This window comes from Oncorhynchus masou, chromosome 20, assembly GCF_036934945.1.
Source record: "Oncorhynchus masou masou isolate Uvic2021 chromosome 20, UVic_Omas_1.1, whole genome shotgun sequence".
NCBI classification, from domain to species: Eukaryota; Metazoa; Chordata; class Actinopteri; order Salmoniformes; family Salmonidae; genus Oncorhynchus; species Oncorhynchus masou.
Genome location: NC_088231.1, coordinates 25,528,671 through 25,541,731, shown reverse-complemented (window position 1 = coordinate 25,541,731; position 13,061 = coordinate 25,528,671). Strand labels below are relative to the sequence as shown.

At 47.0% G+C, this 13,061-nt stretch overlaps 1 protein-coding gene across 1 annotated transcript in view; it reads right to left on the bottom strand.

Annotated features, from left to right (window-relative positions):
• LOC135507208 (phosphatidylinositol 4-kinase type 2-beta-like) overlaps window positions 1–5,576 on the bottom strand; it is a 59,629-nt gene extending 54,053 nt beyond the window's left edge. Inside the window, exons 1-2 of the mRNA XM_064926798.1 lie at window positions 5,036–5,576; window positions 485–636 (exon numbers count right to left, since the gene is read on the bottom strand). Of these exons, the coding sequence (XP_064782870.1) occupies window positions 485–636; window positions 5,036–5,390 (507 nt within the window). The 5' untranslated portion in view covers window positions 5,391–5,576. The remainder of the gene's footprint in view (window positions 1–484; window positions 637–5,035) is intronic.
• Between the last annotated feature and the right edge of the window lie 7,485 nt (window positions 5,577–13,061).

Below are 13,061 nucleotides of genomic sequence, written 5' to 3'. Positions count from 1 at the left end.
TTCCACCTCACCACCCTCCACCATACCTTCCACCTCACCTCCCCCACCCCTTCCACCTCACCTAGACCTTCCACCTCACCTCCCCCACCCCCTCCTCCATACCTTCCACCTCATCTCCACCACCCCTCCTCCTCCATACCTTCCACCTCACCTCCCCTAGACCTTCCACCTCACCTCCCCCACCCCCTATACCCCACCATACCTTCCACTCCTCCTCCATACCTTCCACCCCTCCCCCTCCATACCTTCCACCTCATCTCCACCACCCCTCCTCCTCCATACCTTCCACCTCACCCTCCCCCTCCCCTAGACCTTCCACCTCCCCCACCCCCCTATACCCCCCCCCATACCTTCCACTCCTCCTCCTCCATACCTTCCACCTCACCTATACCTTCCACCCCTCCATACCATCCACCTCACCCTCCCCCCCTCCATACCTTCCACCTCACCCCCCTATACCTTCCACACCCCCCCCACTCCTCACCCCTTTGGAGTCTTTAACGAAGTAACTCCCGCTAGAACCCTGAGAGATTCTCTCTGGGAAGACTCCGCCCTCGATGGCCTGCTCCGCCCTCTGAACGATGTCACCAAACTCTGGGTCACCGGGGAAATGGTTAAAGTCTCCACTACTGTTACCTGAATGGAGGGGAGAGAGAGAGAGAATGTTGACTTGTTTTTCCTTAAAATAGGCCATCGTCATTATATTAAAACAAAATAAACATATGTTTCCCATTACAAATGTATATTTTAACATGCCCTCTCCACAGAGAGACAGAGAGAGTCATGTTTTCTGTACATGTTTTATTGCTTTTATTTCACTTTTGCTTAATATCTAGGTCACTTGTTTTGGCAATGTTAACATATGTTTCCCATGCCAATAAAACCCTTAAAATGAATTGAGAGAGACACAGCGAGAGCAACATGGAGAGAGAAACAGAGAGACAGAGAGACTCAGAGAGCATAGCCCTGCTATTGAGAAAGGCCGCCGCAGGCAGACATGGCTCTCAAGAGAAGACAGGCTATGTGCTCACTGCCCACAAAATGAGGTAAAAAAAAAAACTGAGCTGCACTTCCTAACCTCCTGCCAAATGTATGACCATATTAGAGACACATATTTCCCTCAGAATACAAAGACCCACAAAGATTTAGAAAACAAACGCAATTTTGATCAACTCCCATATCTACTGGGTGAAATACCACAGTGTGACATCACAGCAGTAAGATGTGTGACCTGTTGCCACAAGAAAAGGTCAACCAGTGAAGCACACACACACCACTGTAAATATAACCCATATTTATGTTTATTTCCCTTTTGTACTTGAATCTATTCGAACATTTTATTTTTATTTTATTTCACCTTTATTTAACCAGGTAGGCTAGTTGAGAACAAGTTCTCATTTGCAACTGCGACCTGGCCAAGATAAAGCATAGCAGTGTGAACAGACAACACAGAGTTACACATGGAGTAAACAATTAACAAGTCAATAACACGGTAGAAAATAAAAAGGGGAGTCAATATACATTGTGTGCAAAAGGCATGAGGAGGTAGGCGAATAATTACAATTTTGCAGATTAACACTGGAGTGATAAATGATCAGATGGTCATGTACAGGTAGAGATACTGGTGTGCAAAAGAGCAGACAAGTAAATAAATATAAACAGTGTGGGGATGAGGTAGGTGAAAATGGGTGGGTTATTTACCAATAGACTATGTACAGCTGCAGCGATCGGTTAGCTGCTCAGATAGCTGATGTTTGAAGTTGGTGAGGGATTACATCATTACAATGCTGTATATATACACATAATATAACATTTTAAATGTCTTTATTATTTTGGAAAGTCTGTGAGTATAATGTTTACAGTTCATTTGTTATTGTTTATTTAACTTTTGTTTATTATCTATTTCACTTGCTTTGTTAATGTTAACATATTTTACCCATGACCCCCCCCCCCCAAAAAGGCCCTTAAATTGCAAGTGAACTTGAATTGAAAGAGAGATCAGTACATGTGTATGTAACTAGCTAAAGCAGCATCTATCGCTGTGGTATCAGATCAACTCTGCAGCGTCAACATTTGTTTGCTTTGGTTGTGGTCGACTCTGGTGGAGGGTGCCTCCCAAACAGCACCCTATTCCCTACATTGGGCTCTGATCAAAAGTAGTGCACTGTGTAGGGAATAGGGTGTTGTTTGGGAGGCAGACGCACTGTGAGCTAGGTGCAAAGTCAAGAGAAACACGGCTCCATAGTTCTATGGAGGTTAAACACACAGGGCCACACACACACACACACACACACACACAGTCTAAGTGGATGACACTTCCTTTCCCCTCCTCCATTTAGAAAGCAAAGGAGAACAATTGATGACATCAACAACACAGCTTCATATATACCCATCAGACAGAGAGCTGGGGGGAGAGAGAGAGCTGGGGGGAGAGAGAGAGAACTGGGTAGAGACTCAGAGAGGGGGAACTGGGTAGAGACACAGAGAGGGAGAACTGGGTAGAGACACAGAGAGGGAGAACTGGGTAGAGACACAGAGAGGGAGAACTGGGTAGAGATACACAGAGAGGGAGAACTGGGTAGAGATACACAGAGAGGGAGAACTGGGTAGAGACACAGAGAGGGAGAACTGGGTAGAGACACAGAGAGGGAGAACTGGGTAGAGACACAGAGAGGGAGAACTGGGTAGAGACACAGAGAGGGAGAACTGGGTAGAGACACAGAGAGGGAGAACTGGGTAGAGACACAGAGAGGGAGAACTGGGTAGAGACACAGAGAGGGAGAACTGGGTAGAGACACACAGAGAGGGAGAACTGGGTAGAGATACACAGAGAGGGAGAACTGGGTAGAGACACACAGAGAGGGAGAACTGGGTAGAGACACACAGAGAGGGAGAACTGGGTAGAGACACAGAGAAGGAGAACTGGGTAGAGACACAGAGAGGGAGAACTGGGTAGAGACACAGAGAGGGAGAACTGGGTAGAGACACAGAGAGGGAGAACTGGGTAGAGACACAGAGAGGGAGAACTGGGTAGAGACACAGAGAGGGAGAACTGGGTAGAGACACAGAGAGGGAGAACTGGGTAGAGACACAGAGAGGGAGAACTGGGTAGAGACACAGAGAGGGAGAACTGGGTAGAGACACAGAGAGGGAGAACTGGGTAGAGACACAGAGAGGGAGAACTGGGTAGAGACACAGAGAGGGAGAACTGGGTAGAGATACACAGAGAGGGAGAACTGGGTAGACACAGAGAGGGAGAACTGGGTAGACACAGAGAGGGAGAACTGGGTAGAGACACAGAGAGGGAGAACTGGGTAGACACACAGAGAGGGAGAACTGGGTAGAGACACAGAGAGAGAACTGGGTAGAGACACAGAGAGGGAGAACTGGGTAGAGACAGAGAGGGAGAACTGGGTAGAGACAGAGAGGGAGAACTGGGTAGACACACAGAGAGGGAGAACTGGGTAGAGACAGAGAGGGAGAACTGGGTAGAGACACAGAGAGAGGGAGAACTGGGTAGAGACACAGAGAGGGAGAACTGGGTAGACACACAGAGAGAGGGAGAACTGGGTAGAGACACAGAGAGAGAACTGGGTAGACACACAGAGAGAGGGAGAACTGGGTAGAGACACAGAGAGGGAGAACTGGGTAGACATAGAGAGAGGGAGAACTGGGTAGACACAGAGAGGGAGAACTGGGTAGAGACACAGAGAGGGAGAACTGGGTAGAGACACAGAGAGGGAGAACTGGGTAGAGACACAGAGAGGGAGAACTGGGTAGAGACAGAGAGGGAGAACTGGGTAGAGAGACAGAGAGGGAGAACTGGGTAGAGAGACAGAGAGGGAGAACTGGGTAGAGACACAGAGAGGGAGAACTGGGTAGAGACACAGAGAGGGAGAACTGGGTAGAGACACAGAGAGGGAGAACTGGGTAGACACAGAGAGGGAGAACTGGGTAGAGACAGAGAACTGGGTAGAGACAGAGAGGGAGAACTGGGTAGAGACACAGAGAGGGAGAACTGGGTAGAGACACAGAGAGGGAGAACTGGGTAGACACAGAGAGGGAGAACTGGGTAGACACAGAGAGGGAGAACTGGGTAGACACAGAGAGGGAGAACTGGGTAGAGACACAGAGAGGGAGAACTGGGTAGAGACACAGAGAGGGAGAACTGGGTAGAGACACAGAGAGGGAGAACTGGGTAGAGACACAGAGAGGGAGAACTGGGTAGAGACACAGAGAGGGAGAACTGGGTAGAGACACAGAGAGGGAGAACTGGGTAGAGACACAGAGAGGGAGAACTGGGTAGACACACAGAGAGGGAGAACTGGGTAGACACACAGAGAGGGAGAACTGGGTAGAGACACAGAGAGGGAGAACTGGGTAGAGACACAGAGAGGGAGAACTGGGTAGACACAGAGAGGGAGAACTGGGTAGAGACTCAGGACAACAACACAAATTGACCCAATGAAATCATAAGAAACCAAAAAGATGAGTCAAGTAATTGGAAAGAATTAAAACAAAAAAAACTGTGCAAACTAGAATGCTATTTGGCTCTAAATAGTGGCAGAATACCTGACCACTGTGACTGACCCAAACTTAAGGAAAAGAGAAAGGCCACAGTAGGCAGACAAGGTTCTCAAGAGAAGACAGGCTATGTGCTCACTGCCCACAAAATGAGGTGGAAACTGAGCTGCCTAACCTCCTGCCAAATGTATGACCATATTAGAGACACATATTTCCCTCAGATTACACAGATCCACAAAGAATCTCCCATATCTACTTGGGGTAGCAAGATTTGGGGAAATACCAGTGTGGCATCACAGCAGCAAGATTTGTGACCTGTTGCCACAAGAAAAGGGCAACCAGTGAAGAACAAACACCAGTGTTAAAACACATGTGTATTTTCCCTTTTGCACTTTAAATAGTTAAAAAAGCACAAAATAGAGAGAGAGAGAGAGAGAGAGACGCCATGTCTAGCAAGCTACTAACATGAAGGAATTATTGTATTCTCCTCCGGTCACCACCGGCTCTTTACCTGGCGAGGTAAGGTTATCTTTATCCGACGATGAACTCCGTCGGTTCCGCCTCGTCCTCTTCTGCCTCTCGCCCCGAGGTGACGACGTGCCTCCGGATAAACACGGTAACAACAGAGTCTCTTCCCCAGAACCGTCCGTCTCCAATTCGGTAAGAACACTTTCACACGAACCCGAGATCCGAATCGCGACCCCCGGGTTTGTCCCAGACCCGACTGTGTTCCTAGCGAACAACGTCGACAGTGGCTCCTGTGCCCGAAAGTTGAGATCCGTGGTAGAAGCAGCGGCGGACGCTACCGGGGCTATGTCATCCGCCACCACCGGATCGGTCTCGTTTGGTTCGCATTCTGACATCATTGTTGATCGCTTATTTATTTTTATTCCAGATCTTACAAATTTTTAAAATTGTTTAGTTCAAACGCTACATATTTTCATCGCTCCATTGTTAAAAAAAAATGTATTTCTTTGACACCGGCTTGCTCGACAGTCGCTAGTTACTTAGCGGGAGATTATTTCACCCGTTAAATTGTCCACATCAGCCAAAGATCGCTTCCTGTTTCTACCGCGCATGCGCTTTGATACCAACGCAGCCTGACCAGATTTAAAGGGACCGTGTAGCAAATGTCTCTCTGCCTGAGGGGAGGAGGAAGGGGGGATGAAGAGAGATGAGAAGGATGTGATTGCAGCCCGTAATTTGGGGTGTTCCTATATGTGGGCATTACTGCATTTGCAGGAAACAATATTTATACTTCTATGGGGACATGTTTAAACTAGGATGGAGGCTGGGGAGACACTGTTAGCTAGGACTCTGGTACATGTGGGAGGCAAATTGTGAAACACAAGCTAGCTAACTAGCTAGGACTCTGGTACACACAGGAGGGAGTCTGAGAAGACACTGCTAGCTAACTAGGACTCTGGTACACACAGGAGGGAGTCTGAGAAGACACTGCTAGCTAACTAGGACTCTGGTACAGACAGGACAGAGGCTGGGGAGACACTGCTAACTAACTAGGACTCTGGTACAGACAGGACAGAGGTTGGGGAGACACTGCTAGCTAACTAGGACTCTGGTACAGACAGGACAGAGGCTGAGGAGACACTGCTAACTAGCTAGGACTCTGGTACACACAGGGCAGAGCCTGGGGAGACACTGCTAACTAACTTGGACTCTGGTACAGACAGGAGGGAGTCTGAGAAGACACTGCTAGCTAACTAGGACTCTGGTACAGACAGGACAGAGGTTGGGGAGACACTGCTAGCTAACTAGGACTCTGGTACAGACAGGACAGAGGCTGAGGAGACACTGCTAACTAGCTAGGACTCTGGTACAGACAGGACAGAGGTTGGGGAGACACTGCTAACTAACTAGGACTCTGGTACAGACAGGACAGAGGCTGAGGAGACACTGCTAACTAGCTAGGACTCTAGTACACACAGGAGGGAGGCTGAGGAGACATAGCTAGCTAGGACATTGGTACACACAGGACAGAGGCTGGGGAGACACTGCTTGCGAGAATCCAGTGGGTTCTGGTAGTCTTTAATAACTGATTCTAAAATGTGGATTTGATCATGTATATGTTTTTGCTGTTTGTTATTTGTTATAGAGCCAACAAAACCAACAAAAGTGGTTTATACATACATCTCCGTTTTGAACTGATTACTCTGTGTGTTGCTGTTAGTGAGTTCCTATTTTAGAATATATATATACATGGTTAGAATATATATATATATATATATATATACATGGTTAGAATATATATATATATACGTGGTTAGAATATATATATATATATATATACGTGGTTAGAATATATATATACATACATGGTTAGAATATATATATATACATGGTTAGAATATATATATACATGGTTAGAATATATATATATATATATATATATATATATATATATATATATATATATATACATGGTTAGAATATATATATATATACGTGGTTAGAATATATATATACATACATGGTTAGAATATATATATATACATGGTTAGAATATATATATACATGGTTAGAATATATATATATATATATATATATACATGGTTAGAATATATATATATATACATGGTTAGAATATATATATATATATATATATATATATATATATATATATATATATGTATGGTTAGAATATATATATACATGGTTAGAATATATATATATATACATGGTTAGAATATATATATATACATGGTTAGAATATATATATATATATATATATACACATTTTAAAATGTAACCTTTATTTAACTAGGCAAGTCCGTTAATATTATTTACAACGACGGCCTATCTGATATTCTATGGATTCCTCATTGAGCTGATTTCTGACGTGCTGTTCCTTCTTTTCCTCCGTTGTGTATATCTGTATCATTTTAGTGATTCACCGTAGTGAAGGCTCAGGTTTTCTGTGTTTTGGGTTGGACAGGTTTCTCAGAAATGTTTTTTGTTTTTTTTTGCGTTCTTCCTCAAACCATTTGTCATTGATATTCATTTTCCTATGTTGTCTGCTTGGAAATGTTAGATTCTCCTCTCGCTCTCTCTCTCGATCTGTCTGTCTCCTCAGATCTCCAGGCTCAAAGCTTCAGCCCACCAGGTTGGTAGAGTATAAATCTACAGTGATTATAGCAGTTCTATATCAGTCAACTTTATACCACATGTAGAATTTCCTGGGTCCATACACACCATCCAGTCCAAACAAAACAACAATATGAATAAGTCCTGTTCCATGGAACTACTAACACTTGTCAACCACAAAGCACTACTGCTGCTAGAATAACAGAAACACTGTCATAATCTGTCAAATCAAATTTAGTTATATAGCCCTTCCAACATCAGCTGATATCTCAAAGTGCTGTACAGAAACCCAGCCTAAAACCCCAAACAACAAGCAATGTGCGGGTGTAGAATCACTGTCATCATCTGTCCTCGCCACTGCGTTTCACTCTCTGCTGTTTACAGCTGAACACTCTTTTTCTCCAGAGTCTGTGCAGCTTGTGGATGGAGCTGGTCTCTGCTCTGGGAGAGTGGAGGTGAAGTCCAATCAGTCCTGGGCCTCAGTGTGTGAAGCTGACTTTGACCGGCAGATGCAGAGGTAGTCTGTGGGGAGCTTGGCTGTGGGGCTCCTGCAGCTCTACAGGGGGGGCTCTATGGAGAAGGTGAGGGTCAGACCTGGGATAAAGAGTTCCAGTGTAAAGGCAAAGACTCCCTTCTCCTGGACTGTGACACCTCAGACAGAGAGAACAACACCTGCCTACCTGGTAATGCTGTTGGACTCACCTGCTCAGGTAAGAAACAGTTTGTCACTCAGTCAACATTGTTTCTCACCTGGAGTGAAGAATATGAGAGACAATATAGGTGTGTTTTAGTGAGAAAATAGTAAGATTACTGTCTCTCTCTTTTCTTTTCTCGGACCCTGATGATGTGAGGCTGGTGGGAGGAGGCAGTCGCTATGCTGTCGACCAGGGAGAGGGGAGGACAGCTGCATTAGTGTGTAGACAGCTGTGCTGTGCAGTGGTACGACCAGGACAGTGGGAGCTGAAGACTGGGACTTGGCCAGGACGCCTGCAGCTGCAATAGTGTGTAGACAGCTGGGTTGTGGCTCCACTGTTTCAGAACTACTTGGAAACATCACTAGAGGGTTTGGAGTTTACTGTTATGGGATCTGAACCTTCACTGAGGGAATGTTGAAGAACACATGAACTCCTTCGTGGACTCACAGTGATCTGTAATAACAGAGATATTATCATTAATATTCATCTAATTTCCTTCATTCATACAACTTCATCTGCAAACAGTGACTGTTTAGCTCTTCAGTGGGAATCAAACGCAACTTAAATATCCCAGAATGCTTATCTCAGTGAATGTCTCTACTCATCTCCACGGTCACATGTCATGTGGTTGTCATATGTAAATGAGGGAAAGTAGCTACGTTTTCTATTTCTCTCCTGTTGTTCCACATGTCCATCTTAAGCCTGATATCAACATGTGTTGTCTCAGTGACTGTAGGCCCACTAGACCACCAGGAGGCAGAAGAGAGTGAACAGGGTGAGCAGCATGGATCTTTGTGACTGTAGGCCCACTAGACCACCAGGAGGGTGAACAGGGTGAGCAGTATGGATCTTTCTGTGACTGTAGGCCCACTAGACCACCAGGAGAGTGAACAGGGTGAGCAACATGGATCTCTGTGACTGTAGGCCCACTACTCATGTTGCCCTGTGAGGGAGGGTGGCTGGCACTGTTACATGACCACATCACATCACCACCTCCTACCTGTACTACAACGTGAAGACATTTACTCAGCCGTGACAGTAAATGTCTGACTCTTATTAATGTCTGACAGTTGGTGCTGTGTCTCCCTAGACCACCAGGGGGCAGAAGAGAGTGAACAGGGTGAGCAGCATGGATCTTCGTGTCAATGCCATGGAGCTCCAGAGCTGAGGCTGAGAGAGGAGAGAGCAGCCCAGGGTAGGATGAAGCTGACCCTACACACTGATCTCAGGCCAGTGTTGTGTTTTAACATCGGAGTAGGATGAAGCTGACCCTACACACTGATCTCAGGTCAGTCTTGTGTTTTAAATCGATGGTCAGGAAAGCAACGGTGTAACACTGTAATGGGTAACACGGGGGTTGGGATAACATGGGGTTGGGATAACATGGGGTTTGGGGTAACACGGGGGTTGGGATAACACGGGGTTTGGGGTAACACGGGGTTTGGGATAACATGGGGTTTGGGATAACACGGGGTTTGGGATAACACAGGGTTTGGGGTAACACGGGGTTTGGGGTAACACAGGGTTTGGGGGTAACACAGGGTTTGGGGTAACACAGGGTTTGGGGGTAACACAGGGTTTGGGGTAACATTGGGTTTGGGGTAACACGGGGTTTGGGGTAACACGGGATTTGGGGTAACACGGGGTTTGGGGTAACACGGGGTTTGGGGTAACACAGGGTTTGGGGTAACACGGGATTTGGGATAACACGGGATTTGGGGTAACACGGGGTTTGGGATAACACGGGGTTTGGGATAACACGGGGTTTGGGGTAACATGGGGTTGGGATAACACGGGGTTTGGGGTAACACGGGGTTTGGGGTAACACGGGGTTTGGGGTAACACGGGGTTTGGGGTAACACGGGGTTTGGGGTAACATGGGGTTTGGGGTAAATGGGGTTTGGGGTAACACAGGGTTTGGGGGTAACACAGGGTTTGGGGTAACACAGGGTTTGGGGGTAACACAGGGTTTGGGGGTAACACAGGGTTTGGGGTAACACAGGGTTTGGGGGTAACACAGGGTTTGGGGTAACACAGGGTTTGGGGGTAACACAGGGTTTGGGGGTAACACAGGGTTTGGGGTAACACAGGGTTTGGGGATAACACAGGGTTTGGGGTAACACAGGGTTTGGGGTAACACAGGGTTTGGGGTAACACAGGGTTTGGGGGTAACACAGGGTTTGGGGGTAACACAGGGTTTGGGGTAACACAGGGTTTGGGGGTAACACAGGGTTTGGGGTAACACAGGGTTTGGGGGTAACACAGGGTTTGGGGGTAACACAGGGTTTGGGATAAGACAGGGTTTTGATTATTTAAGAGCGTTCCAGTATTTACTGCTTTTTGTTTTTGTCTTTATTTTGTAAATCTTATTTAGTTTCCTTTTAGATGTTTTATTTTGAAGTGTTATCATGTTTCATTAGTCCATGTAATCAGCTGTTTATTCGTTATAGATGTCTCCTTTCCATCAAGTCAAGTTTGCGAGTTGTTGCGAGCTTGTTAATTAAAGGTAATTTCCCATCAAGACAACCTCTGCAGCGTTTACCATGACTGTGATCTCCACCTGTCTATAATCAGCCCGAGGAGGTCTATAACCAGCCCGAGGAGGTCTAAAACCAGCCCGAGGAGGTCTAAAACCAGCCCGAGGAGGTCTATAACCAGCCCGATGAGGTCTATAACCAGCCCGAGGAGGTCTATAACCAGCCCGAGGAGGTCGATAACCAGCCCGAGGAGGTCTATAACCAGCCCGAGGAGGTCTATAACCAGCCCGAGGAGGTCTATAACCAGCCCGAGGAGGTCTATAACCAGACCGAGGAGGCCTATAACCAGCCCGAGAAGGTCTATAACCAGCCCGAGGAGGTCTATAACCAGCCCGAGGAGGTCTATAACCAGCCCGAGGAGGTCTATAACCAGCCTGAGGAGGTCTATAACCAGCCTGAGGAGGTCTATAACCAGCCTGAGGAGGTTATAACCAGCCTGAGGAGGTCTATAACCAGCCTGAGGAGGTCTATAACCAGCCTGAGGAGGTTATAACCAGCCTGAGGAGGTCTATAACCAGCCTGAGGAGGTTATAATCAGTCTGAGGAGGTCTATAACCAGCCTGAGGAGGTCTATAACCAGCCTGAGGAGGTCTATAACCAGCCTGAGTAGGTCTATAACCAGCCCGAGTAGGTCTATTACCAGCCCGAGGAGATCTATAACCAGCCTGAGGAGGTCTATAACCAGCCTGAGTAGGTCTATAACCAGCCTGAGGAGGTCTATAACCAGCCTGAGGAGGTCTATAACCAGCCTGATGAGGTCTATAACCAGCCTGAGGAGGTCTATAACCAGCCTGAGGAAGTCTATAACCAGCCTGAGGAGGTCTATAACCAGCCTGAGGAGGTCTATAACCAGCCTGAGGAGGTTATAATCAGCCTGAGGAGGTCTATAACCAGCCTGAGGAGGTCTATAACCAGCCTGAGGAGGTCTATAAACAGCCTGAGGAGGTCTATAACCAGCCTGAGGAGGTTATAACCAGTCTGAGGAGGTCTATAACCAGCCTGAGGAGGTCTATAACCAGCCTGAGGAGGTTATAACCAGTCTGAGGAGGTCTATAACCAGCCTGAGGAGGTCTATAACCAGCCTGAGGAGGTTATAACCAGTCTGAGGAGGTCTATAACCAGCCTGAGGAGGTCTATAACCAGCCTGAGGAGGTCTATAACCAGCCTGAGTAGGTCTATAACCAGCCCGAGTAGGTCTATTACCAGCCCGAGGAGGTCTATAACCAGCTTGAGGAGGTCTATAACCAGCCTGAGTAGGTCTATAACCAGCCTGAGGAGGTCTATAACCAGCCTGAGGAGGTCTATAACCAGCCTGAGGAGGTCTATAACCAGCCTGATGAGGTCTATAACCAGTCTGAGGTCTATAACCAGCCTGAGGAGGTCTATAACCAGCCTGAGGAGGTCTATAACCAGCCTGAGGAGGTCTATAACCAGCCTGAGGAGGTCTATAACCAGCCTGAGGAGGTCTATAACCAGCCTGAGGAGGTCTATAACCAGTCTGAGGTCTATAACCAGCCTGAGGAGGTCTATAACCAGCCTGAGGAGGTCTATAACCAGCCTGAGGAGGTCTATAACCAGCCTGAGGAGGTCTATAACCAGCCTGAGGAGGTTATAACCAGCCTGAGGAGGTCTATAACCAGCCTGAGTAGGTCTATAACCAGCCTGAGGAGGTCTATAACTCCATTCCTGTTCTATTCCTATTTTATAGAAATTGATCTCACTGGAAATGAGCTACAATCAGGCTGGTTGCTCTGATGCATGTCTGTTGAATTTGGAAAAATACACTCGCACTCGGCCCCGCCCCACCTACTCAGCCAATCACGAGCCGTTACTGCGTTGCGGGCCGTAGCATACTGCGTAACATTTGCTAAACGGTACGTGCTAAATAGCATGCAATAGTATGCGACGATGAGTGCATAGTATGCAATTGAAGTATGTAGTTCACTGGTATGAGTATTCAGACCTCCCTCTCTCTCTCCTCTCCTCTCGTTCTCTCCACTGTTCCCTCTGCCGGTCACTTCCCTCTCATCACCTGCAGTGGGCGGAGTCGTGACTGAGAGCTGTGCTCTGGTTGGCTAAGCTGGAAAGAGGCTGCAGCCACAGACCCACAGCATCTTCTACTCTCGCTTTCTCCCTCTCTCTCGTTTTCGCTCATCCCGCCACCCTTCTCTCTCTCTCTCCCTCTCCCTCTCTCTCTCTCTCT